This window comes from Toxorhynchites rutilus, chromosome 1 (genome assembly GCF_029784135.1).
Source record: "Toxorhynchites rutilus septentrionalis strain SRP chromosome 1, ASM2978413v1, whole genome shotgun sequence".
NCBI classification, from domain to species: Eukaryota; Metazoa; Arthropoda; class Insecta; order Diptera; family Culicidae; genus Toxorhynchites; species Toxorhynchites rutilus.
The window spans coordinates 159,016,212-159,042,584 of NC_073744.1; the positions used below are offsets into that span (position 1 = coordinate 159,016,212).

The 26,373-nt window shown below is 39.3% G+C and overlaps 1 protein-coding gene and 1 non-coding gene across 12 annotated transcripts in view; one reads left to right on the plus strand and one right to left on the minus strand.

Annotated features, from left to right (window-relative positions):
- The window catches only part of LOC129775285 (histone deacetylase 4), a 138,777-nt gene that overhangs the window by 65,253 nt on the left and 47,151 nt on the right, over positions 1–26,373 (plus strand). Inside the window, exons 1-3 of one of the 11 annotated variants that reach the window (XM_055780133.1) lie at positions 12,447–12,754; positions 13,190–13,244; positions 19,717–20,340. The exons of 5 other annotated variants lie outside the window; for them this stretch is intronic. In XM_055780133.1, coding sequence (XP_055636108.1) covers positions 20,307–20,340 — 34 coding nt within the window. In that variant the 5' untranslated portion in view covers positions 12,447–12,754; positions 13,190–13,244; positions 19,717–20,306. 5 more of the 11 variants (XM_055779966.1, XM_055780297.1, XM_055780047.1 and 2 more) reach the window with 5 other exon arrangements.
- On the minus strand, positions 4,702–4,775 carry Trnan-guu (transfer RNA asparagine (anticodon GUU)). Its single transcript has one exon. It is a non-coding gene; the product is annotated as a tRNA-Asn (tRNA).

Below are 26,373 nucleotides of genomic sequence, written 5' to 3' on the forward strand. Positions count from 1 at the left end.
CTGAATTGATCAACGTTAGTGCATGGAAACAGAAGCCATCGAGTTAGGCCGAAGAAGCAGCCGAAAGACGAGCAGTCAATGGAAGGTGGAGCGTTTGACGGGATTGATCCAGATTGATTGTAGTCGCCGAACACAAATGAAACATCCTGTGCTCCAAGCTGAGAAATGGTGGCTTCTGTGGGATCAATATACTTTTCTACACTGTTGAGATCAGCTCTCTTATCGGGTAGTAAATAGAGTACGCTGATACTAACGACCAGACCTTCCATCAGGATTTTGACCCAAAGCTGTGCGAGAGTGTCACACACTGGAGTGGGATCAATAAAACCGCCTAACCTGGATGCGAAAGCTATCAAAACACCGCCGCCGCGTGATTTGGAGCTGTTACGTGGATTATGATCATTTCGATATACGGTGAACGTGTTTCCTTACAGTTGTGGTGAAAAAATACGGTCGTCTAGCCAGGTCTCCGTGAGAACGATAATATCGTAATGTGACTCCGCGACAGCGACAAAGAAATCGTCGATTTTGGTGCGCAGTCCCCGAACGTTCTGATAGTAAGTCAGTAGCCGGTTTGAGTCACGTGTCACATGTTGCGAGACTTCTCCTTGGTGTTGAAACTGGATTGAAAGTTCTATAATGATGTGTTTGGTTATTATTCTAAGTCGCGCTTTGGAATAATATAGATTTTTCGTTTTTACTGTTTCTTGATGATGATGAATTGATGAGAAATTGATGATGAATTCATGCTCCGCCACAATTTAGAGGGACAAACAATGCGTATGTGACAAGACAATTCCTATTCTTCGGTACGAATCGATACCCAGATGTCCGGCACTAATGAACGTCATAACAGTATAATATTCGCTGGGATTATACCTTTTCACGGGCTGAATTCATTATGGAGAATTTTGTGAAGTATACATGCAGACAACGGGATGCTTCGAAGGTAGGCTGATAAGTAATGCACACACGCTTATAGAAGACTAACTGTTTTCTGGACTCTTATCCAACAAGCTTTGTGCCCCTGAAAAGGGTAATTGATTATATGCTACGTGAGTCATTTGGAGCTAGTATATTTCGTTGCTTTGGTTGCTTCGGAGACAGCGTGTTTGGCCAATTTTTGGTGGTAGCAGCAAACGGACTGTTTGTTTTTCACGAGAAGTAATTTTGTAATGGATCAAACGAGATGACTCAGCGGCAATGCTTTTGAAAAGGCATTCACAAAGATATTCATGATGCTCATGACTTTCAATGAAAAACCAGTATCAGGATGACCTGCTTCAACATTTTGTAGGTGTTTGATCCTTTCTACAAACTATCTTATTCTTATCGGTTTTGGAGATATTGACCTTTTCGAACTTCTACGCCGCCTTCCCACTGGTTGTTATAGAACTCATTGTTACGTTGTACGCGTCTTCTGTTCGAGCGGAAATAATGCCGAAAACGACGATGATATTCAATTTTAGAGGCTTTAAACTTTTCAGTTCATTCGCCTCTAAGCCGAAAACAAAGGAAACGTCGTGTTTTCTACTTAGACAGGGTAGAACGTACACCCGTCCTCTTTCGATCATATTGTATCTTCCTGATATTCGTAGCTTTTGGAGATATTGGCCTTTTCGAACTTCTACGCCGCCTTTCCACTGGTTGTTATAGAACTCGCTGTGTCGTTGTACGCGTCTACTGTTCGAGCGGAAATAATGTTCAATTTTAGAGGCCGAAAACCAAAGGAAACGTCGTGTTTTATACTTAGACAGGGTAGAACGTACACCCGTCCTCTTTCGATCATATTGTATCTTCCTTATACTCGTAGCTCCGCCTGAGAGAGGAGTAGGTATAAAAGAGAGTTCAATCGATCGATATTTTTCTCAACTTAAAGATGTCGAACCCTGGGTTGATCACTTGAAATGTAATATTATATTATCATGGAAACAAAATTAAGAAGCAGAGTGAATTTAAGTAAAAAAAAATCCGAATTTTCATTTTCCGTTTGGTGATCATCGAAGCAACATCGCATGCTGACGAGCGTCGAGCGTGATTGGATACAGAAATCAAACCAAACCAATCGAAAAACTAATCAGTACAGCTCGTTTCGCCCGTGAATAATATATTTTTATAGAACATAATAAAATATCTGGACATTGTAAAGGAGGCACATTTAAGGGGATGGCAAAGTCCCGTGCTGGATTACAGTTCTCGGTCGATCGTAGCCATCTTCTGCTCAGGAAAGGAAACTATGCCGAAAGGGGCTGAAGCCGTAGCACTCGTTCATCTGGCCGCAGTGATGACATATTAGGCCGCTGAAGTCTTCGAATTGGCAAGAACGCCGTCCGTGATAACAAGAAGACCAGAATTATTTCCCATCATTTGCAACTGGCCCAACATCCAGACTATTCTGTTGCCAAAGAAGACCGAGAAGAGGGCTTAAGAAACTGACAACGAATTGGAACTGCATAAAATCCGAGAACCCAGCCGTCCTTTTCAGGACTGTTTTATCGTCCTGAAAAGGACGGCTCTTAAAGATTTACATTTGTTATTTATGTTTTAATGCCCTAATATTGTTCTCATCACAACCAATATGCAATTGCAGGTTTACCTAGGGAGATATGACCGCTCAAAATATTGTTTCTCTAATGTAACGCTCTCTTTTTTAAAACATTGAACATACAGCCCAGCAGTCTTCCGAAAAACACTTACACATGTCCACGCGATGTGAAAATTCCATATTTTTGTTTGGATTCGAACGCTAGTGTTGAGTGACTATCCCCAACATGAACAATGATACACAAACATAGACATGTGAAAACAAACACGATGTTTATAATTCAAGAACATCATGTAGAAACATATCACCCGATGTCGCAGTATTCATTGCTTTCGTTTCGTTTCTTTTTATACACGGAAAGAAATTATTCATCGCAAAACATTTCTTCGTAGAATACTTTTTCACAGAAACGAACTTGAAATTTAGTTCGCATTTCAAAAATTGCACGAACTAAGAGGCTATAAGTTCATGCACCAAAATATATATTTTTATTAAGGCTCATATGGCGTCAGCCTAACGGGGCTGGGAGTTCAATATTTTGACAATGTTTGCTTACAACTATGTTAGTAATATGTAACCGATTACTCGCGGTTGGCTCGTGGTTAGTATTACAAGTGTTCTCATAATTGGGATGTTGTAGTCTTCAGTGCTCTGTACGTGTGCCCGACATGGGATACTTCCTATTGGGATGCAGCTGACCGTTAATCAGCAACGACCCCCTAGTCTGCACCCCATATCTAGCGTGGTGCGTCTTTTTCGACTCGAGGAATCCAGGATAGAATGATCGTGTAGAGTTGTTATGAGCGGTACAACCTTTGGCTGTAAAGAGTGTGTGTATGTAATGCCGCGACTAAGTAAAGTTTTATAGATCGTTCATGCACATTTTGCAAGTCTGATTAAATAATCCTTGGTTTCGTTCAAAGAAAACATTCTCTGAATAGAAAGAAGCTTTCTATTTTTTTTTTGCGTGCATGTTGGCAATTAAAGTCTGGGGAGCCGACTGCATAGCGGGCGACGTCGTACAAATGCTGACCAAAAAAATAAATACCCAAAAATTTGTTTTAGATGCAACCTTCAGCGGCACACAGCAGAACCAGCAGAGAAATTTCAGCGGCTAAAACACACCATTAATTTCTCGATGTTATCACAAACTGAATGAAGGAAAAAACTAAAAGCTACACTTACACTGCACTACATATGCTATGTGTGCATGCGATTGCATCATCCTTTCTTCTCCTCTTCTCCGCTCGTTTTATAGCTCGGGTCGCGATCGTCGCGAACAAGTAGTATTGGCCATTTGTATTCAAAGATCCAGCCAAAATTGTTGCTCCCGTGGTCACTGCTGAATAATTCAATTTTAGTACTTGTACAAATAGCTAATAATAGCGAATGTTACTTGAATTCAATATATAAATTGATGCGTGCACTAAATAATGATATCAAATATGAAAAACTCTCATATCAATCGATGTTTATTTTGTTCAGAACAGAAAAAGAGGTTTATTTTATTTGCCCAATATTTTTGATGAAGCACCCATTGTCATGAAAGGAAAGCATTTTTTCCATGTCAACATACCCACACACCACGCGTTGAGTGGTGGTGGTGGTGTGGTGTCCGATTCGCTTCTTCTACTCTACGCACTGCCGGTGCTTGGGGTGAAAATGCAAGAGAAACTGTACACCATGTTCGAACATCATGTGAAACATTAGATTAAACATCGTATGTCCAAACATACCACGAATACAAACATGTCACATTTTCTAACATAGGTGCGAAAAAATCATGTTTGTACTCAAACACAAAACTGTGAACAGCAGCGTGGACATGTTTATTCCGGACGCAGTGTTTTTTGTGAAACAAGTAAGACTGCAGCCCACTATAGAAATGAAAGACGTAATCCTATATCAAAACGATCAGATCACCAAAAAAAGAACACAAAGTGATTTTGTTGCATGACAATGCTCCACCACACGCTGCAAAACGGGTCAAGGAAATGGTTGATTCATTTGGTTGGGAAGTTCTTTCACGTGACAGAAATGGATTAAAAGTTTATTTAAATAATTGGCAAAGCTAGGTGCGAGAGCCGACACCAGAAAAAAGTAGTCGTCCTGCAATCGAATTTGAACTGTCCATAAATAGGACGAAAAAAGCTAAGCGCCCCCGGGTGGGCTCGAACCACCAACCTTTCGGTTAACAGCCGAACGCGCTAGCCGATTGCGCCACGGAGGCTTGGTTGATGCGTGGGGTCTGGGACAGCTATCGCTTTCTCCGTGTTCGTTTGTATCGTCGTATGTTGCATACAAATGATGCAACATCGTGAGTAAATCTTTGGTTAGTGCCACCGCCAATGATGATGCTGATTGCAACAATGCGGTTCACGCGGGATGCAACCAGTGTAGGAGCAGTGTGGGTCGAACAGAGCACCTTTTGGCAGAAGTTCAATTGCAGAATTTCGAGAGAATAATGAGAGTGATTGGGATCGGGGATCGCTCTAAAGTTAGCACTCTGTGGATACCGAAATAGAACACGCCCAAACATAACACCATCGCAGTGGGGTTTATTTTAAGAACGGGATATTGGTGCTCTCTTTGATTTGAGGTGAAGTCTAAATGAAATGCATCACGCAAGTTCCCAACGAGAAGTTTATTTCTATGCTACACGTGTAGATTTGTACTCCAATTGTTGTCGAAGGCGGTGCTAGAAAAGTTCGGTTTGATCAGGATATGAGCCACGGAGTGTCAACAAATAGTAGAAAAAAGTGTTCATGTGATGTGGTAGTGTAAATTCTCGTCCGCACGCTCTCCCACTCCGGCACAAATATATTCTCATCCGAACGGTACGCAAACATTGTAGTTCGACACAGACTCCGAAGTAGAAGAGGAGAAATAACTGTTCATTATCACACCACCGCTCCACACTTTACCAAATCTTACTCCATATTTACGCCTTTACACCCTGTCCCTGACCTTCTTGGCAAGTTGCCCCGTGTAAGGTCCTGAGCCTTCGCACACCATCTCACCAGCGGGTTTTTGTTTTGAACTCGCCACAGATCATCGCACGTGCAAAAAGCACGTACGACTACAACCTCACAGGGTGTGGAGTTCGTTGTGTTCGAGAACATGATGACAACAAGTGCGCAAACAGGCACAGCGCAGTATCTATTTTTAGAACCCCATCCACTGTAGACGAGATGGAGCGTTTGTACAACACACAAAAAACGCCAACGGTAGCGAGGTACAACCACCACCACCGCCGCCGTCACTGATTACCACGCCAAAGAATTGTTGATGTCGTTTGTCCACACGATCTACGCTGTTTATATTGGCAAACCTACCACAGAGGAGGCTGCCTTATTCTAACAGGAAGATAACAAAGTACCAACACATCGATAGGAAGAGAAGCATCCCCAGAGCAACACACGCAATTCAAATTTGTGCTCCACATATGACTCTTTGCGAAGCGGAAATTCCGAGAAGAACGTGTTTATCGCGATTTTTTGTTGCGTTTTCGTCGAATTCAAGCGATTGCTCCGGTGGAGGAATAACATGGTATGTGGCTGAGAGGTTGTCTTCAGAACCCTAAAACCCATTTTCACGCCAAATCTATTCCCATTCTTTTGAAGCCATATGTTCCGCGGTGCCGCATGCTACGACGCCATATACTAATGTAAAAGCATCATAATACACAAAGTTGCAAATTTCCCTCCATCCTGATAAGTGTGAGCGAGAAGCCGACAGCGAGCTGCTGTCACATTTGCCAGGTGGGTGTCGTTGATTGTCAATTGGACTGAAATGATGCGCTGTCCCACTGGTTGAGGTACGATGCATACATGGCGGTTCAGACCTGGTGTAGGTCAACAAAAAACAGCGTCATCATTTGTGTGCAAAGCGGGATTTTTCCTCTCCGCGCTATCAGATGATAATTCCGCTCAGGGTTCACTTGGACACTTCGTGGCGCAGTGATCGGCTGCGTAATGTCGATGTGTTCAAGAGTTTCGATGTCTTTTTCCACAACCCGTCCGCCGTCGTTCCGACTTGCCATTTTCACTACGAACAGTTTATGAATAAACCGTTCCTTTTAAGAGTTTGTTGTAAATTGTTAACTACTGACTAGTGGTAGTGGTGGTGGTAAACCACTACACTTATACTCCCCACTTGTTTGGGGAACCACCATTCGCAGCGGAGGAAAACAATTTTGTATTATCTTGTCTTGTTGCTGCAAACACAAACAGCTTAGCTGGAATTCACACCTGCGTTAATTGATATTTTGGTTTCGGTTTTGCGACGTTCGCTTTGCCAAAACCAGGTCACATTAGCGGGTATGTGAAATACGTCTTTTAAGCTTAATCTCTTTTTGAAATTTCTGTGTTTGCGCACGTGAAACCTGAGAAACAGAATGATCCATACGTCTCATTTTTATCCGTTTGCTGATTCGTGTTTTGTGTTTGATTACGATTCCGGCGGTTCCGTTGCGACGAATCGATTTGAATTTCTGATTTCTCCGTTTTGCTGCACTGCAGTCCGTTATGTTTCGTCTCCCTTGGAAGTGAGGAGGATTTGGTTTGTCTAGTTTTTGTTATCGCGTTCTCAGAATATGGATCTCGAACGCTGAAAACATAAAAAATGTTATGTTTGACATTGTTACATTTTTGGAGTTCCAAAATTATTCCTATTAATTTTTTATCGGTCCATAATGGGCTCGAACTCCGCGCACTTTTCTCGTTTTGATTCCGTTCCTTTTTCATTTATTTACCCATTTTTCGGGATTGATGCAATTTTCACAGAATTACATTATGAGTGTATTGAACCACAGCAGGCATTTGTTGTCGGGATGAGATCATTTGTTTCCATCGTGTCCCGGATAAAAAACTAGAAGTGGGTTATATCTGTGATATGACAGCAAAGTGGATGTAGGACTACCGTAGGCGTAGCAATCAATGAATAACAATCATGTAGCTCTTAGGCATTTCATCTTTCAAATGAAGTGATTATCATACCACTTCGTTTACCCGGAAAAGAATTATCAACGCTCAAAGAAGGAATCGATTCCTCCTCGGAAATACCCAGCGCAAATAATATTCCCTCTCCATCCCCCGACAGTTGGAATCATCGGTCGATAACGGTGTGAGCAAAATGGATTTCTCCCTCTTCTTCTTGTTGTTGTTATTGGATTATAGAGACTTTAAACGTTCGCAGTTCATTCGTCTCTATCCCCGAGAAGAGCCCTTGGGGACAACCCACTCCGAACGTTTTCTCCACCTGTCTTGACAAAGACACTTTATTGTCGTTCGACGCTCCTCAGCAAACCGTGTCCGTTTCAGCAAACATCAAACGATGTTTCTGAAATAGATTTCCGAACGGGAACCAGTTTTCATTATCCTGTTTTCAAAGCAATTTTTAAGCTATTGAAGCAAGTTTTCAGGTCAATAACTAATAAGCATATAATTCTTAGACATTTCAGCTTTTGAATAATATTATTACAATCCACTTCGTTTAGCTGAAAAATAATTATTAAAGCACAAAGTGGAATCGATATCTCTTCGGAACTACCCAGAACAAAAAATACACCCCATCCCACCAATTAGAATCATTGATCGATTGTGATATTCGTCAACAAATAATATTAAAACTCCTGCTTTCATGTTACTGTATGCATTTTAGCGCGGTAAAACGTCGCAAGAGATGTAACAACTTTCTCTTTCTGGTGTACCAAGATGACGGATGCCTTGTTTTCATCGAAATTTGGTTCGATTTTAACTTACATTGAATTAATTGTATGATTTCGATTGCATAGAAGAGTCGCATTATGGATTTTTGGTTCAACTCAGGAACTGATCGAAGAGGGTATCCGGGCCATGCTTCAGGTCCTGGGTGCATATATTCCAGAAACAATCCCGTCCGTATCTGCTGAATTCTTCATCCAACCCAGAACCGGTTGCTGAGAAACAGACCGCCCAATTTTTTGTCACATGCGGATCTTGGAAACGGTAAAGTAAAAATATTTTCACAATTCGGGTTTCAAAAATCAATTTTCAACTTATGACAGCTTCATTTTTAAGAGTCGGGAATTTCGTGAATTTGTGCGGGAAAAAGTCGGAAAATTGAAATTAAGTGGTCACCTTGACCACTGTTGGACATTTATTATATAGATTATAAGATTTTATTAAGTTTTTATTCGACTTTCATTCTCATGATTTATGTTTAGTTTTTTTTTTCTTAGTTCTTGGATACATCGACTCAAACATTTTTCGGTTTTTTGATTTCCTTTATTATCTATTTCGGTTAAAACAACAGACACAGATTTTTGGTGCTTCGATTTTTGTGCAATTGCCCGGTTTATCGGTTCAGGAACCTATCAGTTTTCGTCGGACCTTCGAATACTCCATTACTTTTTTCATTTTAATGAAATATACTGATGGATTCATGGATTCATTGATTCTTTAGTGTTGTGTTCTTGAATTATTAAAAAAAAGTTTTTCGATTCCTTTTCTTTTAGATATTTTTTGTTTTGTTTTATAAATTTCCCGATTGATTATTTTTTCTCTTATTTATTTCTCGTATTTGATTCATAGTTAAACATCGTTATTTCTGTTTATAGGTTTTATGCAAAAGAAAGCTGCTTATGTCCAGATGAAAACCTCTTTGTTACCCTTCTAGTTTTACTGTGTTTCAATATTCAATTCAGGTTCCCAAGTTTAATATGTTCTCATTTTTTCTATGAAATTGAATACAGAATTCCTTTCATTTCTTTTCTCATATTTATTTCGAGAATCCTTGATTTTTTTAGCAACTCCCTTCTGATTTTTCAATTTTCTTAATTTCAATCTTAATTTTTTATTCTCTCGGCTTAAGTTTGTGTTTTTGTTTTCTACTACTATCATCATCGTGATTGAAGACTTTTTAGTCTTCTTTTATTTTTGTATTCATCAATTAGATTATTTTTCCTGGTAAACGCACATTCTCGAGCTTACCACTATGAATACAGTCAAAGGCGTGAACATAGTTTTCTGCCACTTCGAATTTGTCGAATTTCGTACCAACGAGAGTTTGCGGGGAGTGTTACTTCATTACTTCAATATGAAGAGCATCGCATTTTGGTGGAAGTTTACGGTGTCCATGCTCCAACTGTCAGGCGACAGGCGTGGTTTGCATGGTTTAAAAGTGGTAATGAAGAATGTTCCAGGCTGCCAAAAAAGTTTGAAGATGAAGAATTGTAGGCTTTACTCGATCAAGATCCGTCACAAACGCAACAAGAACTTGCAGATACACTCGGAGTAGCTCAGCAAACCATATCCGATCGTTTAAAAGCAAATAGGACATTGGGTGCCGTATGAATTGAAGCCACGAGACGTCGAACGCTGTTTTTTCACGTGCGAACAACTGCTCCAACGGCATAAAAGAAAGGGTTTTTTGCATCGAATCGTTACTGGCGATGAAAAGGCGGTCCATTACGACAATCCTAAACGTCGGGCAACGTACGCATACCCCGGCCATGCAACAACATCGACGGCCGCGCGGAATATTCATGGTCAGAAGGTTATGCTGTTATTTGGTGGGACCAGCTGGGTGTGGGGTTCTATGAGCTGCTAAAACCGAATGAAACCATTACGGAGGACCTCTACCGACAACAATTGATGCGTTTGAGCCGTGCACTGAAGGAAAAAACGGCCACAATATGAGCAAAGACACGATAATGTTATTTTGCAGCATGACAATGCTCGGCCGCATGTCGCGAAACCGGTCAAAACATACTTGGAAACGCTGAAATAGGAGGTCCTATCCCACACACCGTATTCTCCAGACATTGTTCCGTCCCCGATTACTACCTTTTTCGATCGATGCAACATGGCCTGGTTGACCAGCACTTCTCCGATTTCGATGATGTCAAAAATTGGATCGATTCGTGGCTAGCTGACAAACCGGTCGATTATTTCCGCAAAGGGATCCGTGAATTGCCAAAAAGATGGAAAAAAGTTGTGACTAGCGATGGGCAATACTGTGAATATTGAATTGGTAACGATTTTGGAGAATAAAGCATTAATTTTTGGAAAAGAAACGAAGAAACTTACCGGTACTTCTATTAAAACTACGTGGAGTAGACGAAATTCCTGTAGCGATGTTGGAGTCACCTATGAAGAAGGACATGGTTTATAAGCATTTCTGTGAAAACGAAAAAGATCGATAAATACTTGAAGAGTATGTCCGAGATATGATCGCATAGTTGACATTGGATTATGGTACATGTAGCATGTTGATTATGAATATCTTTGAACAGAATACGCCGCGATCGCAGAAGACCACATGTTAAATAAACTCCTAGCATGCCACACAACAATAAGAACCATAAAAAGCACTTATTTGAACGCTTCGTTACCATATTAACTATTGTACATTTTAAAATTTTAATATATTGCAAAAGATTGATTGTTAGAGAGTTTCCGAACCGATTGGTGCCAAAAAAAATCCATAAATTCATAAAGAATGTGAATCCAATCATTAAAAATGACACACTAGAGAGTCAATGGAAACGGTCATCTCGAAATTCTAGAAAATTCCCCATAAAAAATGTTCACCACCTCGAAAAAAACACCCTATGCAAAATATCAGCTCTATTGGACTTAAGGGAGAATGGCGCAAAGCGGTCAAAATTTGAGTTTTTTGAAAATCGAAAAGCTTCCCAAGGGGGGAGTAAAGGAAATCGGGGTTTTCATATTTTTTTTTTTTGATTCCAAATGTCTTAAAATTGTGGAGATTTAATGTCATCTCGAAGAAAAAATTGCCAAAGGTCGACACTTTGGGACTTGGTTTTATTCGGAATGCGATGCAAAACCTATGGTTTAGGGTGCCACTAAAAATAGTTATCTCGATTTTTCATTCGGAACTTGCTGCGAAATGTTGGTTCGCACGATAATATAGCCAATGCAAAATATTAGCTCAATCAAACTTCATTTTTAGTGTCGCAGTTGTTAAAATTTGAATTTTTTTTAAACCGAAAAATCACTGGAAATCGGGGTTTTTAATTTTTTTTTAATGTCATATGTCTTATAATGTCACAAAAGGTCGATACTTACTGTTACCTTGAAAAAAAAATGCTGTTAAATTTTTTTTTGTCAAATGAAATTTTGTTTGTCGCTCGGTCGTTTTTCCATTGTTTTTTTTACATTTTTTTTAGATAATTGTAAGTCTCGACGTGCCATGAAACTTTAGGACATTTGGCATAAAAAACAAATGTTTAAAAACTCAGATTTCCGGTGATTTTTCGATTTTCAAAAAACTCAACTTTGACTGCTTTACGCCACTCTTGAGTCCAATTGAGCTGAAATTTTGCATAAAGTGTTTTTTCGAGGCGGTGAACATTTTGTATGGGATAACTTTTACAAATTTTATTGTTGATTTCTTCCCATACATTCATTGGCACCCTACTGGACATCAATTTTCATCTGTACCCACAATTACGTTCCCGAAAGGCGTAGTCCTACGTTAAAAATAGTTGCGATTTTGCATAGAATACTTCAACTTCAAGAAACTTTGATAGCGAACTAGTGGACAATTAATTAATGCCCAAACCAACACTCCAACAAGTGCATGCAGGCGAATCCAATCCATGTCCCATGAATTACTAATATATTACATTCTATCCTCACTTTCCGGCCACACGTTGCTCGTAAACGGTTTCATTTTCTTCTCACCCACCCCGTCAAACTTCGTTTTGTTTGCCCTCACATTACCCCCCAACCATCCCACTACTCCACTCACTAAGCGATGTGTGTTGGAGCACAACATTCGGAAGCTCCCCACCACGCACACACTTGCACCAATTGACGAGCAGATCCGACCGATGTTCGGGTCCGAGGAGCCCGACGCCGATGTGGGTCCTCGCGCGACTCAGTCTCGAGAGTAAGTTCGTCTTGGCTAGACGTGTTTTGGAGTGTGTCGTTGTTGCATTGGTGGTGTGGTGTAGCACACATCACACGTCACGTTGACATACGGGTCCTATCCTACTACAATACATCAGAGCCACAGAGAGTATCGGTTACTGCAACAACTCTTGGGAATACTATTTGTTACAGCGCACTCCGCATAATTCGCGCGTTCGCGTTGCGTTGCGATTTTGTGTCGAGCGCGCGGTATTACGTTGGTTTATTGGTTTTCCGAGAAAAAAGTGTGTGAATCATTGTTTGACAGTGCGGTTAAAAGCAAATTGGAGAGGTGCGTTGAAATGTTGTTATCGTTATTGTTAAACGCAAGTGCATATTTGATTCTGTGATGAACCGAAAAAAACAAGTCACAAAAAAACTTGTTTCGGGGCGCCATCATCCGTCATCGTGCTTAATTAGGAAGCCCGACAGAAGAATATAACATCATCATTAATAACATTCAAGTGTGTGCTGTGTGTTTTTGTTTGTGCTTGTCTGTGTTTGGGTAAAGATTAAAAAAAGAGAATAAAATAGGTATTGCAAAAGTGCTAATTGGAAGATAAAATTTCAAAATAATCGACGGAAAGTCTCCGCTGATGAAGGGGAGGGCCTTTTCTCTCTGTGCTGTCGGTGCATAAAAGCAATCGTGTGGAGCATTTGTGAAATTATTTGTGCAGAAGCGGAGGCAGAATAGAATCAAAACTGATTTTGTCCGTTTTTTTTTCAGCTGGTTGTGATCGCGGCCGGTGTTTTTTTTTGCTTGGTTGTTGCAAATCGTGAAGGTAAACATGGGCAACAAGTGTGAACGGTGCTGCGGATTGGCACAGTTCTTTTTTTCGTTTCTCCTCATCGTTAACCATGAATTGGCGAAAGAAAAATGAACATAAAAAACGCGAAAGAGAAAATCAGACACTAACCGGCTTAATTATTGGGTTTTATGTGCGTGGATTTCCCAATCAGTTTTATATTGTAGGCTGTGTTGTCCCTAAGAGCTGTGATTCAGTTCCGACACTCGTAACATAAATAGTTGTTAGTTCACAAATTTTATTGGCGATTGTGTGTCCCGCAGGTCACTGAGACCATTCAAAACCAAAGGAAATGATGCTTCTAATCCGAAATAAATTGTTTTACCGTTGATTGGGATGAAATGGATCACTTTTCGCTCGGAACGAGTTCGTGGTTTCTATGACTGACTACGGAAATATTCGTAGACCTACGTAGATTCGTTAAATTTTGTCTGCTCAAAAAGTTATCCTTAGGGTGGGTTTAGACTAGTGATATATTCATGTGAAGAAATATGATGAGATTTATAGAAATCGCATCAACCGTTTACACTAGCGTGAACTTCTATAATTAATATATTCATATTTTCGGTGAATTTATTCACCTAAAGTAGAACTGCATCCAACGCCATAATGGCGGGTTTACATTAGGGAGATCTATAGCTATAGATGGATTTATTCACGTGAAAATAGGTGTAAACGGGTGAGAATAAATATGATACACTTATTCGAGGTATATATAACTTGAATAAATTCAGCATATGTAAACGCTTGTGAATTTCTCACTGGTGAGAAATCACTAAAGTTGGATGCAGTTCTACTTTAGGTGAATAAATTCACCGAAAATATGAATATATTCATTATAGAAGTTCACGCTAGTGTAAACGGTTGATGCGATTTCTATAAATCTCATCATATTTCTTCACATGAATATATAACTAGTCTAAACCCACCCTTAGACATAATCTACGGAGTTTAGTACAGTATTTTATTCGAAGGGAGCGAAGAAGAACATAACGTTGTAAAAGATACCCTTATTCTTTTTCTCGAATTCTATTTGATGTCTTTGAATTCTAAGAAACTTTTTCTGTTACTAAAAAAATGGGTGGGTTATATCTACGATATAACCGCAAGGTTGACGTGGGACTACTGTTGTCTTAGTAAGTCAAGTATTGATTGAATTATCGATTGAATGGGACATTTTTCGATTTCAATTCAATTCAACATATTTGCTTTGTAAGTAAAAAGTTTGAACAGTTGCCATGTAAGATCAATTCATGCATTGTAATAGTTTATGTTCTTCGTTACAAGTAAATTAGATGATGGTCCTTTCACGTTTGATATGATGCCTAGGACCACCAAAATATGTGAACGGAAGTATTGTTTATTTTACAATTCCCTCTGAGATTCTTGCATCTCTCATGTTTACGTAGTTCTCGAACCGCGAAAGATCATTCACCTCTGGTATCTGAAATGACGATTATCCCAGGTTCTCAGTTTAGAAGTACGTTTTAGGGAAACATATTCCGGTCTGCACAAAGACAAGCGAGTACAAAAGTGCTTGCAGCTTGCATATATTTGCAATGCGGATTCAGGCACCTTTGGCATCTTTTTGAAATCCATCTTAGGGAAACACATTTCGGTGAGAACAAAAATACCTCCAGCTTACATGTACAGGTCGGACTCGATTATATATAGTCGACCTTTTTTTTCATTAATTATTTTCAAATCCTATACATAATCGAATCTCAAGAAAACAATTTTTTTATTAATCTATGAATGACAAACATTAATAGAAAAATAGCTTTTTTGTGATTCGATTATGTATTGGATTCGAAAATTAACGTTGAATGTGAAATTGCTTTTATATATAATCGAGTCCGACCTGTATTTGCAAAGCGGATTCCCACAGATAGGGAAGGGGGGGGGGGCGGGAGGGCGTTAAGACGGACATGTTAAGAAGAACTTCAATTATATCTTTGGAAACCCAAAACTTTGATGCTGTTTATTGCAATTCAATATACTGTTTTTCTACCTAATTGTTTTTTAATGAAATGCTCAAAATGCTTAATATCGAAGCAGCTAAAATTACACCCACACGCGGAATCATTTATGATTTTCGGTTTTTGTTTCTCTTTTACACTTTTGATCAGTATTCATTGCCATAGGATGGCCTAAATATTATAGAATAACATGTGGAAGATGTTCTTATTAACAGAAATCTTAAATTCAAAATGTAACTATACAAATCAACCACCTGTCCATATTGCAGGCCCATTCGTCAAATGCTTCATCCGTTAAATTTGTCCGCATAAAATCAACCGAATGTTGCCATGGAGAAATTGATGCCGCCTTATGAGTAACTTTGCCCATACATTCCGTCAAGTATATATCAGGAATTTGTAATTTAAAACCTTCCCGGTGAAAATTTTGCAATTTTTTTTAGTTGGTACTGTTGTCAGTGGTTTTAATGTCAATTTTAAGCGCGATCTGTCACTTTGTTTACAGCGTCATTAAAAACAAGTAAACTTTCTTCTGATATGGTTAATTCTATTGATCAGAGAATTAGTATAAAATTTTGTGTTGCAAACAAAATGTGAGAGCTAGCCCGTGAATTAAATATCTCTCACGAGACCGTTCGTCGTAGTTTGGTTGATGTTTTGGGCATGAGAAAAGTCGCAGCATGACTAGTGTCAAAACAGCTTAATTTTTTTCAAAAATTTCATCGCAATCAAGTGCCTGAAGACATGCTTGAACGATCACATTCTGATCCTACGTTCATACAACGATTGAGTATCGACGGCGAGACTTGGGTGAGACTTTTTCGTATTTCTCAAACTATCTTAAATTTCTCAAACTCAAATCACCGCTTTATGGGAACCGTTTTGACAGTATTGAAGATATAGAAATGAATTCGCTGCGTGAACTGAAGGCAATTCTTGAATACAGCTATAAAATTGTTTCGATGACTGAATGTTGTGCGTAGTAAAATTGTATTTCTTCAGAAGAGGCCCATTTTGAAGGGGATAAGATAAATTTAGATAATAAATAAAGCATTTTCTTTAAATTCTTTGCACTGTGATCACGCGTATTCTAGAGCTTGCCACTCAGAATGCATTCAAGGCGTGTTATTTGGCATAGAAATCTCAACTAAGTACTAATAAAAATGACGCAAGTAATACTACGTTGAGACGGCGAAGTTCCTCTAGGAACGTTAGTGCCATTGAAGAAGAAGAAGATTTTCTTTAAAAACACAAATAACCAGTATATATTAGACAGAATGTAGATTTTGCATATACGGCAGTCACTTGGGGCATCGAAGCGGTTGACGTCGTCTATATTCGGCAGTCGCTTTTTGGTCCACAGAGATTGTCTTCGCTTATACAATAATATGAGCATTAATAATAAATACCAGCGTTGCCAACCTTCCAGAATTATCTGGAATTTTCCGGAATTTTTGGAATATCCAGACATCTAGACAATATGGAAAATTATTTGGGCTTTCGTTTTGTGCAAGAATTTGTTAATTTGTTTCATCGATTGATGCATGCTGCTTCTTGCGCAACTTATTTGCCAAAAAAACTGAGGATTTCTTATAAAACTAGAAGTGACCCGTCTTACCCCGCGGGTGGTCCTTCTTACCCCGTCAGCGAAATAAAAAGCAATTTTTTATCATTTCAAAAATTAATGAAAAAAGCAAAAAAAGTTATACAATCAACAGTTACACATTTTTTGTAGTAGATTATTAGATACTCAATGATATGTAGTACAACAAATAGGGGAATTCCTGAAGGACGTTTGAATGAATATTGGTTTTCTTAGAGGGACGGTCTTACCCCGTATTTCCCTAATAATAAAGATATTGACGTGGGACTACGTCTAACCGGAATATATGGAGGGTAAAATGAAAACCTAAACACAGAACATGCAGGAAAAAATGAAAGATTTCGAATGCTTATAGCTCGAACATTTCGTACTGGATAGGAGAGATGTTTGCATCACTTGATAGGGAATATTTCTACGCATCTATCGCAACTAACAAAATGTTGTTTTTCATTAGATAAACAATTGAATAACTGTAAAATATTAGGCGTTATCTAAACGCCCTAACTGCATCGTTTTGATTGGCCCGATTTACGGTTTCCCTAACACAGCCATCAAAACCAAGCAGCCTTGGGGAAATCGACATTGCAAATACATGAAAGTAGGGGGACTTTTGTTCTCATCGAAAAATGTTCCCTAACACAGACTTTAAAACCAAGCAGCGAAATCGGCATTGCAAACACACGAAAGAGCCTAGAGGCGAGTGAACTGAAAAGTTTAAACCCTCTTAAAGCCAAAAAGAAGAAGAAGAACACACGGAAGTAGGGGGAGCTTTTGTTCCCACCGAAATGTGTTCCCTAATAGAGATTTCTAAACCAAGGTGCCTGGAGAAATCGGTATTTCAAATTCATGCAAGTCGGGGGTATTTTTGTTCCGACTGGAATGTGTTTCCCTAACACAGACTTCAAATCCATGAAGCGTGGGGAAATCGGCATTGCGAATTTATACAAATCGGGGGTATTTTTGTTCCGATTGAAATGTGTTTCCCTAACACTTTTGTCCTCGCTTGCCTTTGTGCAGAGTGGAATATGTCTGTCCTAACATGATCTTCTAAACTTAGGAACCTGGGAAAATCGTGCAGACACTAGAAGCGAATGAACTTCCCAGTTTCAAGCAAATTCGAGATTCGAGAAGTATGTACACTTTTGGGATGTAAACTTCAGAGGGAAATGTAAAATAAAATAATCGTTTGATAATTTTTTTTTTGGTCTTTATTGGAAAGATTTTCAGCCTTAGGCTGGTTCATCAAACGTTTGATAATTTTTCCGTACATATATTTTGTTCTAGTCATCATACCAAACGTAAAAGGTCCGTCATTAAATTTACTTGTAACGAAGAACAATCAATCACAATAAATGAATTGACTTTACACGGCATTTGTTCATTTTTTTCACTCACAGAGCAAATATATTGAATTCAATTGAATTTGGAAACTGTTTCATTCAATCAAGAATTTAATCAATACAAACGAATGCACAATTTCAGCTCAATCGGAGTTAAGGGAGAGTGGCACAAAGCGATCAAAGTTTGAGTTTTTTGAACATCGAAACCCCCCTTGAGAGGAAGTAAAGGAAATCGGGGTTTTCGTTTTTTTTTATTCTAAATGTCTTAAAATTGCGTGAAACGTCGAGACCTACTGTCATCTCGAAAAAAAATTATTTGTCACAAATCGACACTTTGGGGCTGAGTCGTTTTTTCGGAATACGAGTCAAACGTATGGTTTTGAGTGCCATTAAAAATAGTTATCTCGATTTTTCATTCGGAAATTACTGCGTAATGTTGATTTGCACGATAATATACTCAATGCAAAGTATTAGCTCAATCGGACTTCATTTACTAGTGTCGCAGACATTAAAATTAGAGTTTTTTGGATACCGAAACGAGCAAGTTATGCAGTTACGAGAATAGAAACAACGAAGGGGACAACGAAAAGAGGATATTTGCGACGTAAACTCCACCCTTGCATAGTAAGAAAGCTGTCGCCAGCGTATAAATATTGCATCACCTCTATGGATTTTTTTTTGTTTTTCTGGACTGACAAAGATAAAGTGAAGTGGTTAAGGGATGTGCAATAACGGTGGGTGCTGGTGGAACAATTATATTAACAATATCCGAAATGATAAACAAATTAAATAAAATGAATGCGTAGTCCTACGTCCTAAGTGATCGTGTCTTGGATACAACCCCCTATAATTTCTGTATCGGTTCTTTGTACTCGAAAAAATCGCGCAAATCTGTGAACACTAAGAACTAAACGAAAGAGCTGTCTACCACTCATAGTCGAATTCCGGGTCATTTATTGAATGAGTCTTTGATGGTTTGTTAAAATAGTTTCACACTATTTGTGAACATATAAGGGTTGTCGGTTGATTTTGGGACTGATGGACGTAACCTGAAAACTATTCCACCGTTGGTCAAAATTCAACATGGTTTCTATTCCCGACTGTCTGTCCAGCATCTCTGTACAGAAACAATCGCATAATATCATCACACTCGGAGAATACTGCCACCGAGTGGAGTGTTATTTTTTCTAATTAACCACCGTACTGGGATCGACACAAAGATCTGTTGCTCCAGGGTGAATCCTCTACCCCATTTCCGACGACCGGGGACGAACAGCAACAACATCAGTGGAAAAGTACCTCCAGAGGTTGTTGTTTGTTTCTTTTGCTCTTCATCACGCTCTCTGCTTCTATTCAACCGCCGTCTTTGGTTGCCCCTCTCGTTAGCACAGATAAGCATTGAGATTGTTCCCTCCTCGTCCAATCCGGACAAATCGTCGGTCGGACAGCAGCCGCCGCGCGACCCTATTAGTGTAAATTATTGCCCACGTTTTCGCCGTTTCTGAGAGTGTGATTCCCTTCCGCAGCAGCAGCCGATAGTAGATAGAAGAGAGCTATCCGCCATCCGTTGTTAGAGATGAAAAAGTGATAATTAGTTGAAAATTTTACTGTTCCAATTGGTGGTGCCGTGCCGCAGAGAGTGATCGGTCAAAACCGGTATCTCGTAGTGGAGTGAGTGCGAATCCTGACACACGAGACACGAGTTTGGCCGCATTTCGGTCAAGGAGAAGTCAATAAAATAGCAACAACAAAAAATACAAAAAAACGCGAGCGAATAAGTTTGCGGCAGTTTGTGCAGAAGAAAGTGCAAAATAAGCCCCTATCGGGAAGCTTTTTGAAAGTTGTGTGCCGATTTCGTCGTCGTCAGTGGTGAAATTCATATATATTTAGTAGTTGTCAAAGGGAAAAAAAATTAAAAAACAACAAGCGGTGTGTCTAAAATTTTGCGCAAAGATCTGTTCCTGTCCTACCATCATCACCTGATTGGCACCGAAACCTGCTGCCGCTACTTGTGTTTGTAAACAACATGCTGAACTGCTGAACCGAAAGGTGTGCGCTCATCTCCGCCGTTGAGATTCAACGGCCGCCGGCCCCGAAAAGCCACGCGCCACGCTCCATGTTGCGTCAAGAAATGCACGTTTTAAAACTCGGTGAGTAGTTGTTTTGTGGTTGTTGTTGTTTACCTATTTATGTAGACGACGCATCTGCGTTTTCACGTTTCACGTCTGGGGGAAGGGTGTAACGTTATTTGACATTCTGCCAATCTGGCCGAAAACGTCGGAACCCCGAACCGGATCTCTTCTGCATGAGTGCTAATTTTGTAAACTCCGCTGCGAATGTTGAATGATTTTAGTGGAACAGCATACAGCGTGCTTTCGAGTTCGTCATCGACTCTCTGGCATTAATTTATGCAAGCTTTTATTGTCATGCTTTGCTGATTTTTTACGAGAATAGTTTTGTGTTGCATTGCGTTGGCTGTGGCGATTGAAATTATTTCGCGATAAAAAATGCCTAATGGTCACCTATGTTGAATCTACCTTGTGTGTGTCTGCTTCTCACCAATTTCGAGTCAAATTTCAGACGTTATAGTCTTGTTTTGTTGCACTTAAAGTACTTTTCGTGCATTAAAAAATGGACAAATTTTACCAATTTTTCATGCGTTCACCTTAACACCTGGTAATGAGACCCTTGTGCATCGTGAATCATAGTAACCCAAGAGTTTTCAAATAAAATTTGACGACGCATTCAGTTGAGCTGTGGAAGTTGGTGCGTAATGGGAGCTCCATCCCGTTGCAAAGAAAGTTGCTTCCACTTCTGGAGAAGAATAAAAACAAGCCGGGTTTCGGTCGTCCAACGCAGCAACGCGATCGTGAACTGCAGGTGAGATTAAAGCAAAGGACAGAAGAAAAGGTGGCTACGTCTTTTCGGGCTTCGGGACGGGAGGCCTGAGCACTGGGCCAGACACTGAAAAAATACTTAGCGGAGATGGACGTCATCATGCGGAAACGTAAGTCAAGACCGGCCGTATCGAAACTGCAAGCTATAACTCAGAAAGCGGTCGTCATGCTGAATGCAGTGTGCCATAAAACTTCATCAAAATTCGAAGTTCTTCAAAAATAATCGATAACAAATTACACCACTCGAGTTTTAATTAGTGATTGAATGAAACACATTTCTTATTCGATTGAATTCAGAGCTTTGTGGAAAATTACGTTTTTTCGTTGCAAATTTTCGTTTTTCGTTGCAATGAATAAGTCTGGACGTCCGTAATTGACTTCCGAACTTATTGCATCTCTTAAGTGTGCTGATTGGACAAATAATTTGCTCAGTTTAATATATTCAATAGCACGGTCCTTTATCGTATTCAACAAACGCTTTACTCCTCTCACAGAATACCTTCACTAAGCGGCGCAAGCAATCGGCACAACAGCAATATTTGCAAATTAATTCTCAGCTTTGATATATGGTGTTGATTGATCACTTGATCTTGAGTGATACTGAAAATTGAAAACACAAAACGGAAAAACTTATACCTTCTTTTCTTTTTTTTCTTTATTCTATTTTTTATTTCTTTTTTCTATTTTTTATTTCTCTCTCCACTCTCTTTCTTTTATTTCTCTCTTCACCCTCTTTCTCTCTCTTTTATTTCTCTCTCCACTCTCTTTCTCTCTCTCTTCACTCTCTTTCTCTCTCTCTTCACTCCCTTTCTCTCTCTCTTCACTCTCTTTCTCTCTCTCTCCCTTTCTCTCTCCCTCCCTTCCTCTCTCTATCTCTTTCTCTCTCTTTCTCTTTCTCTCTCCCTTTCTCTTTCTCTCTCCCTTTCTCTCTATCTCCCTTTCTCTCTCTCTCTCCCTTTCTCTCTCTCTTTCTCTCCCTCTCTCTCCGTTTCGCTCTTTCTTTCTCTCCCTCTCTCTCTTTCTCCCTTTCCCTCTCTCTTTCTCTCCCTCTCTCTCCCTTTCCCTCTCTCTTTCTCTCCCTCTCTCTCCCTTTCCCTCTCTCTTTCTCTCCCTCTCTCTCCTTTTCTCTCTCTCTCTCTCTTTCTCCCTTTCTCTCTCCTTTTCTCTCTCTCTCTTTCTCCCTTTCTCTCTCCTTTTCTCTCTCTCTCTTTCTCCCTTTCTCTCTCTCTTTCTCTTTCTTTCTCTCTTTCTCTTTCTTTCTCTCTCTCTCTTTCTTTCTCTTTCTCTCCCTTTATCTTCCTCTTCTCTCTTCCTTCTCTCTCTTCCTTTCTCTCTCTCTTTTTCTTTCTCTCTCTCCCTTTATCTTCCCCTTCTCTCTTCCTTCTCTCTCTTCCTTTTTTTTTCTTTCCTGTTCCTTAATCTCCCTCTCTATGCAACGTAACATCGAAGATATCAACTATACTATGTTGTGGGAGGATGTGAATCATCTTTCTATATCATATCGATTTGTGAATTTGTGAAACATTGCAAATGAATTTGAAATAAACATCAATTTGTTTGAGAACAAATAACCACTAGAGGTATTATCAATACATTTCTTATTTAGAATATTATTTCTGGCTAACTTGAGGCTAATAATATAATCTAAATTAAGAGAAGTATTAGCAATAGCAGTGCAATAGAAAGTTAAATTTATATAACAAATGAAATTGAAATTGAAAACAGAAAAGCTAAAATAAAAATAGGATATAAACGCGATATTGAATGAGAATTGAAAGTGTGCGAATAATTCCATGGGTGAGGATTTCGATTGGAATGTGAGATAATATCAGATCACTGAATTTTCTACAAATCCATGAACATGTGGTATGGCGTTGTCAAGTTGTAAAATTTTCTTGTTTCTGTTTATACACACATTTCGGTCGTTTTTCCTTCAGAGCTCCGTTTACCGTTTACCAGTGATAGCCTCAGACAGTACGTGCTTCCTAATGTATGTTCTAATTTTTTCTCGGCGTCTTTTCATGTTATTCATCAACTAAATTTAAGTCATTGCTTCTTAAAGGTATAAATTACTGTTCACACTTGTTCACCGATGAAACATAACTTTTGTAAACTTCGACAAGTAAACAATCACTACCAGCTGCACTTATCTCAAGAAAAAATCATGCAATGAAACTTCTCGAAAATTGCGTTCTTCGGGTACAGAAAATATTATATCTTCAATGCAATATAAATATTGGTTGTTAACATTTCAATCGAATGAATTACATCCTGGAGCCCCTCAAATACATATATTACCAGGTTCAACAATAAATCGAGAATTAGGAACTGTATCTTCGATTCCGCGAATCACAGCTAATTGTCGAGAACCCAAACGTCATCGGACGCTACACCAGTCCCTAAAATTGCGAGTGGAAAAACACTCCTCCCCAACGAGCGAATTTTAGGAAGGTAAACAATCGGATTCACATGACCTTTACAGCGCACGCCGGAAAGAGGCAGCAGTTTCCCGAAAGTATGTTGTTGAAATATTTGAAATTCCGCGAAAGCGAGCAGGTGATTGTGTGCTGAGCACTGGTAAAAATAACTCTGTTTTCTTAAATCTTGAAGCCCCATAAAATATTCGCTGATGCTGGGAGGGTGTTGGTTTGCCGTCATTAAAGTTTTCTAGAAACCTTTTTTTTTTGTTTCGAACCTAAACCAATTGATGGCTTTCATTTTTCTCACCGTGCAACGCGAACTTCAAAAAGCGATAAACTTTCTCGGGAAGTTCAACCACACAGCGCAGCGCGTGCAGTGGCGAAAAATGCCCATCGCTGCCTCCGTCAAATTCTTCGAATTTGAAGGAGTGGCGAAATAATGCGGATCGTGCGCGCTCTGTGGCGAAATGCGGGCACAAGCAATCAGCCATTTTTTATGTTCCTACTGCTTTTGCTCCACTCGTCTTCCTCGTCTTTGACTTTTGTTGAGCTGCCTTATTTCGTTGCTGTTGTAAACTATGATTGTGCCAAACGGTTGGGAAGGGGGAGAGAGAATAGTTGAAGGAGTATTAATAATGAATGCCGGCAGAAAGTGGCGAAAACGCCTACACACGTGTCGATCTCGGTTCACGTTCTGTCATGGTTGCGGTCTGATTGAAGAAGGCTGTGCGATCGATGATGACGTCGCTCTGCGCTGTTGTGGTTTTTTTGTGTTAATGATTTGTGAATGTTGGATTGTCTGTTGTTAGACATAGCGATGATTCACAGATAATTGAAGTACGTACAGTGACTCAAACTCGAATTCGTACCCCACCATGCAGATCTCTTTTCATTACTTTTGAATGTCGAAAACAAGCTTTCGAATACTCATTTTAAAGTTTAACCTTCAGTTTTTTTTTAATATTATACCAACATATTTTTAACTTGATGCATGTAGACGCAGTGGACAAAAATGTCGGGAAAAAATGAAAAAACGATTTTTTTCTGTTTAAAAAAAAAAAATTGGGCTGACACAATTGGATGCTAACCAACTTAATAGCAAAACCAAATAACCTTATCAACCAGCTTCCATTTGGTTCCTATAAGTTTCATGTAGGACCTTCCCATACAGAGATATTTTAGTTGTATGAGAAATTATCCTTTCTTCTTTGATCATGAATCTATATATATAAACATCTCGTGTCACGATGTTCGTGGTCGAACTCCTCTGAAACGGCTCGACCGATTTTTATGAAATTATACTCTAAAAACTTGGTAGACATGAGAATAGGTCGTAAACTATATATGATACCGCTGGGATACCGATTACAGTATATTTCATACCGATTTGGGTGGTCCTATGCATTTTTTCTGAATAATTTTGTTTTTGTTTTTTTTTTTTTTGCATAACATCTTCTTCTCGAATGGCACTAACGTTCCTAGAGGAACTTCGTCGTCTCAACGAAGTATTACATGCATCATTTTTATTAGTACCTAGCTGAGTTTTCTATGCCAAATAACACGCCTTGAATGCATTCTGAGTGGCAAAATCTAGAATACGCGTGACCACAGTGCTAGACAGAGGACATTTCTTTGACGAAAAATTCTCCTGACCAGAACGGGAATATTATGTGTGTCGTTTGATGAATTGACGCAGTCAGGACAACGTCATTCTACGATGTCTTGAGCTCTGCCAATAATCCATGGTCAACATATACGCAAAGGTAGAGAGCGAATGACTGCGATTCCTATGAAACAATCAACAGAATACATTCACTTGCCAGACGTTATCATGAGCAACACGGACACAGCCTTTGTTCAAACGACCGCACGTGTTCAAAAAAAATGAAATGATGTCTTCAATGAACTCCATTACAAAATTACACGTGTTCTTTCCAACATGTTGCTGGATGTATTCGGTTGAATGACAAAAGCAAAGATTACCTTATACGCACATTTTTAGTTTTTAGGATAAAATAATTTCCTCGGAAATCCCAGATCCATCTACTGATCAACTGTTCTCCATTATTCTGAAATCCGATCGAATCAGAATTTCCTGTACGGATCGCAACTCAAGTTCAATCGATTTGTGCAAATGTGGCAGCCTTGAAATGCAATTCGACATTGAACTATTTTTGTGAACGAAAATGGTAATTAAATCTCGGGTGAAATGAACACGCTTTTAGAACAAAAAATATGACTGTTCGCGACCGAAAGCTCAAATGTTGAGCAAGTGTGAAATGCAATAGATTCCCTATTTCATCCCGATCCTTACCGTTCAAATCACTCCTTCCTGAGCTATCAAAATCCGGCCCTCCTTCAGCCGAAGGATCCACCATCTCCCTCAGTGGTGTGATCCACCAAGGACTTTACGGAAAAAATGAAGATAGCCTCTAATATGCGTTCTGTGTAACAGGAAAACAATTTCACAAATTGTCTCTCAAAATGATTCCATATTATGGATAAAATTTTGACGGAAATGCAAAGAGATTTATAGAACGTTACGCTAGGACTGTATTCTAAGTATTTGAACAAAATCGGGTAATGATTTTCATCAAAATTTTAGCAATTTAGAATGTTTACTCTGCACCAAGGCCAAGATTGCCACAGTTCATAGCACGAATTAATTGAGGTCGTTCGGATTTCAGAATACAAAAGGCGAATCGTAAGATCCTATCGAGATTCAAAGCAATAGTATTCCGGAATATGGGTGACTGTTCGATTGCATATATTCATTGCATACGTGGTGATCTAAATAGTTTATCACCTTACATGGCAGATGGAAAATGTACAAGACGTTTTCCAAAAGGCATGAACGGGACCCAGC